The sequence below is a fragment of the Oryzias melastigma genome, linkage group LG16 (assembly GCF_002922805.2).
Source record: "Oryzias melastigma strain HK-1 linkage group LG16, ASM292280v2, whole genome shotgun sequence".
In the NCBI taxonomy this organism is placed as follows: Eukaryota; Metazoa; Chordata; class Actinopteri; order Beloniformes; family Adrianichthyidae; genus Oryzias; species Oryzias melastigma.
Genome location: NC_050527.1, coordinates 10,495,744 through 10,499,838, shown reverse-complemented (window position 1 = coordinate 10,499,838; position 4,095 = coordinate 10,495,744). Strand labels below are relative to the sequence as shown.

Genomic DNA, 4,095 nt, shown 5'->3' with positions numbered 1-4,095 from the left:
CTGAACCTAAGTCTTCTGATGAAAAATCTGACAAGTGTAAATTATTATACTTCTAGTAGGCTTCTTTTGTCATAATTGGGGTTGTACATGCTACATGCAGTCTTTTAGGAATCTGACAAGCCGTCTCCACGCTGTCAGGTAGAACAGTTACAGGTAGAACTGGATAAGTAGGAGGATTACTTGACAGGAAAGACTCAAGGCAGTGCAGCCAGGACTGGAAAAACAGGCAGGAACGCCGAGTTAAATCCAAGTCTCCACATCCTTTTAATAAATCATTTCATAAATTACAATTGTAATTACAACATCACAAAAATACATTTCAATAAAATGGATCTGTAGAAAGAAACCAAGAATCACATTGAACCAAGTGTAAAAAGGAACATGCTTGGCACACTTTCTGTTTTAAAAGAAAACTTCGGCAGAGATGTTACTGGCAATAAAAGAAGAGAGTGATGGGGCTGTTACCTCTTACACAATAAATTAGCCAAATTATCTTTTTCTTTTAAAAATGTTTTTTTTATGAATCACTCTCAAGAACATGTAATATGATGACAAAAATAAAGATCTCCACAAAGCACACCTGTGCATTTGTCGCAGAAAAAGTGCTTCTTAATTTCCCAATCATCTTATTTCTTTTTTAATCTTTTTTTTTTTTTAAATTCACACTGAAAGAGTCTGCAGATGGTTTTTTTCTTAATTCAGCCTTCCTGTAGTATCAAGTGGAAACATTTAACCCTCTTGGTAACATGGCACCAGGCCTTCAATGATTTGCCTGCAACACATTTTACACAGTGTCCTCCTGACTGAGTCTACACCAGGCAGCACCAGTCTGTCAATTACAGAGAGAAACAGCACAAAAAGTGTTCATAAATACAGAAAACTTTCAAAATATATTTATAAAAAAACAACTGATGGAGCTGTAGAACTTGCATCAACAATACAAAGTCAACAGTTAACCAGCTTGGATGGAAACTGTCATGTGAGAAGGAAGTCTTTCAAGTTGAGTCTGATTGCAAACTTTGAGTCTTCACCGGAATGAAGGTGGCTTAAGTTTCCTCGTTGAAAATAAACGTTTGTTCCTAAAATAAGACGTCTTCATGCTCTATCATAAGCTGCACCACAAGTTTTTGCTGCCTCATGTCATTCAGGGTCGTCAAGGCGTTCTGCTCCGGCGGCTGCATGAGAGTCGGACCGAAGACGATCCCCAGGTTCTCAGCGCTCATTAAGTTGTACTTTTCGAACATTGTTACCCTGAAAGACAATAAAAAATGTGTTTGGGTGAGGAAATATTGATGAGCTAAACATAAAAGAACATGTTATACATATTGATTTTTTTATTCTAAAAAAAGGTCAACTTAAATTCAGACTTTTATTTTTTTAAGAAGTTATTGACAAATTCCATAAAACTGAAGTTGAAGTTCAGATGGACATAAAAACATATACAAAATGGGGATTTTAGACAAACTTTAATGAAAATTGTGTTTTAGGTTTTTTTTAACAGGCTCTTGTAGCATTTTTTTCACGATGGAAGACATTTTTATAAAGAAAATTAAGCTTAATAAAGCGTTTCTGAGTATTTCTTTTATAAATTACAAATGAACGTCTTTGTCTTCCTCGTCTGAGGTGGCATCTGGTTCAAAACTGTACAGCTGTATAGCTCCAATATTGCTTGTCATTTTTGTTGAGCATGTATTCTTAGGTTGCTAGGGGCTGTAAGCTAGTAGAAAGAGTGTAAACAAAGGGATGATGGGAAATAAGGGCAGGCTTACTCCATGTAAACAGTCCTGAATTTCTGATGAGCTCCTGCTGCTATGCAGAAACTATAACCAAGAAAATTACATTTTTTTTTAATTTAGGCATAATATTAACTAAAAGACCACTGGGAATGACTTTAAAATAGACCAAAAGATGATTGGAGTGGGTCTTTAACAAGCATGATGACTAAAATAAAACAAATAATTAGCTAAAATGTTGAAACATTCAATAGAAATATTAAAAAAAGTACAGTTTTGTGTAACCTGCAACAATAAATGACTAAAGTTTTAAGACACTAATAGTCCAATAAACTGCATCCAGGAATTGACTGGTGATTGGAATCTGAACTGACCTTCTGAGGTGGGCCATCAGGTAACGCAGCGTCTCATAGTGTGCTGGGGGGAGCTGAAGCAACCCTTCATGGATGGCCTCCAGTCTGCAGTCAGCATTCGGAATTTCTACCCAACACATGAGGAAAACATTTCAGTCTCAGGAGCCCCGCAGTGTTGGAAGAATATCGTCACCAATTACAACAAACAAAGAGGAGCTCTCACTTGCAGCTTGAATAAATGTGGAGTATAAGTCAAACGTAATGACAGGAATGGGGAGGTCTCTCAAGTAGAGTTTCAAAGCACCCGCAATGATGTTGATGTCTGCATAGGCACTGGCACTGATGTCAACCTTCTCGCCATCTGTTGTCATAAATCAGACAATTGACTGAGATTAAACATAGATTATGAAGAATCCAGCGAATCGACTGTGACTGACGAACCTCGGTCAAACGACAGCCTCACATCCTCGACGTGTTCTGAGAAGCCAGACACTCTGTACAGACCTTCAGATTTCATACCTGCAATAGAGATTTATGTAGGTGTCTTATAATCAATGTGACACATTTTACAGAAAAAAAAATTCTCATCTAGCGCTACTTCATTTTTCATTTAGTTCGATCTGTCGACTGATTACCTCTTAGTTCTATCTCCCGAATGCACATATCCACCACCATGGGCCGCATGGTGTTGTGAGCTTTGACGAGGGTGGTGAGGTCACAGCTGAACACTTTCTTTATCCTGCGCAGGTCAGGCTGACAGTCACTGGGAACCAGTTTGGAGCACTGTTTGTGTACATTCAGCCCACAATCTAGCACAGCAATATGAAGATAAAAAAAAGGAGAGATTAGCCTCAGGGAGATAATAGCAGAATCATCACGCCGGGGTGAGAGCTGCAGCTTAAAAAGCTTTCCCAGAGTCGGTGATAAACTGCTCAGTCAAACAGAACAGCTGCAGCTCCGCGTGCTGCGTCGGAAGTAGATAACCGCAGTAAGTGTGAGGGTTTTTGTTGCAGGTTTGGTCACATGGAGTGTGCTGCAGTACGGCTAGAAAGAGGGTTTTAGAAGATCTAATTGCAGATGGACGGGCTCCTCTCTTCAGAAACATGTTTTGATTGCCTGAGCTTCATTCTAAGCGTGATGGTCGTTCACAGAGAGAGCGGGGCCACAAGATAGGAAACGAAAAGAGACTGGAGACGGCGGGGGAGCAGGAAGAACGCTCCGCTTTCCCATAGCACACGAGGTGTCTGATGATACCAGTGTTCGCCTCTGGCTTATCAGCTTAGAAAATGTCTCAACAACAAACACTCTGTTTGGGTAAAGAGCAAAACTAGTGCACACATCAGTTTCAGGGCTGAGGAACTGAACTCATGACAGTCCCGACACCCCCCAGAGCTTTTATATGGAACCAATCACTTTGTTCAGCCGCTATGTTGATCATTTTTATTATCAATTTGAAAAGTCATGTAAAAAATAAATGTAAATAACTTGTGAAAAACTTTGAGACACCGGGTTGGCTTGTTCAGCCATTTCTGAATCATGAACTTAAAATAAAAAATAAAATAAAATAAAAAAAATTGGGGATTTCCTCCAATCAGTGTAAAATGTTTAGCTTTATTATCTATTCAAAATGTTAAAACTTTTACATGTTTAGTTGCTGAATTTGATTCTATAACTACAGAAACAGGCATGACTTGATTTTTTTAAATGGTATGTGACATTAGACTCCTGAATTTTCAATTTTATAAATGCTTCATAAATAGTTAAAAAATATTGAACAGAAATTGACATAAAACAACTAATTTTAAAAATGAGTAATTATGATAAATTCTACGGAGCCCATAAAGGGATATCAAAGTTAAAAACAAAAAAAATGTAAGTAAAAAATGTTTTCTTCTAAAAATTGAAGTTTTTTTTTCTGGTTACTAACCAGATTTTTTTTTAACTTCAATTTTTAAAAGAAAAATCTTTTTTTTTTTATTTTAATGTCCCTGTGGGGGCTCCGTATAATG

General features: G+C 37.6%; 1 protein-coding gene across 1 annotated transcript in view; it reads right to left on the bottom strand.

The window, feature by feature from the left end:
• Positions 1 to 240: 240 nt before the first annotated feature.
• The window catches only part of chn2 (chimerin 2), a gene marked incomplete in the record, with an annotated part of 26,408 nt that continues 22,553 nt past the window's right edge, over positions 241 to 4,095 (bottom strand). Inside the window, 5 exon segments of the mRNA XM_024266871.2 lie at positions 241 to 1,251; positions 2,108 to 2,213; positions 2,310 to 2,447; positions 2,528 to 2,605; positions 2,722 to 2,895. Of these exon segments, the coding sequence (XP_024122639.1) occupies positions 1,080 to 1,251; positions 2,108 to 2,213; positions 2,310 to 2,447; positions 2,528 to 2,605; positions 2,722 to 2,895 (668 nt within the window).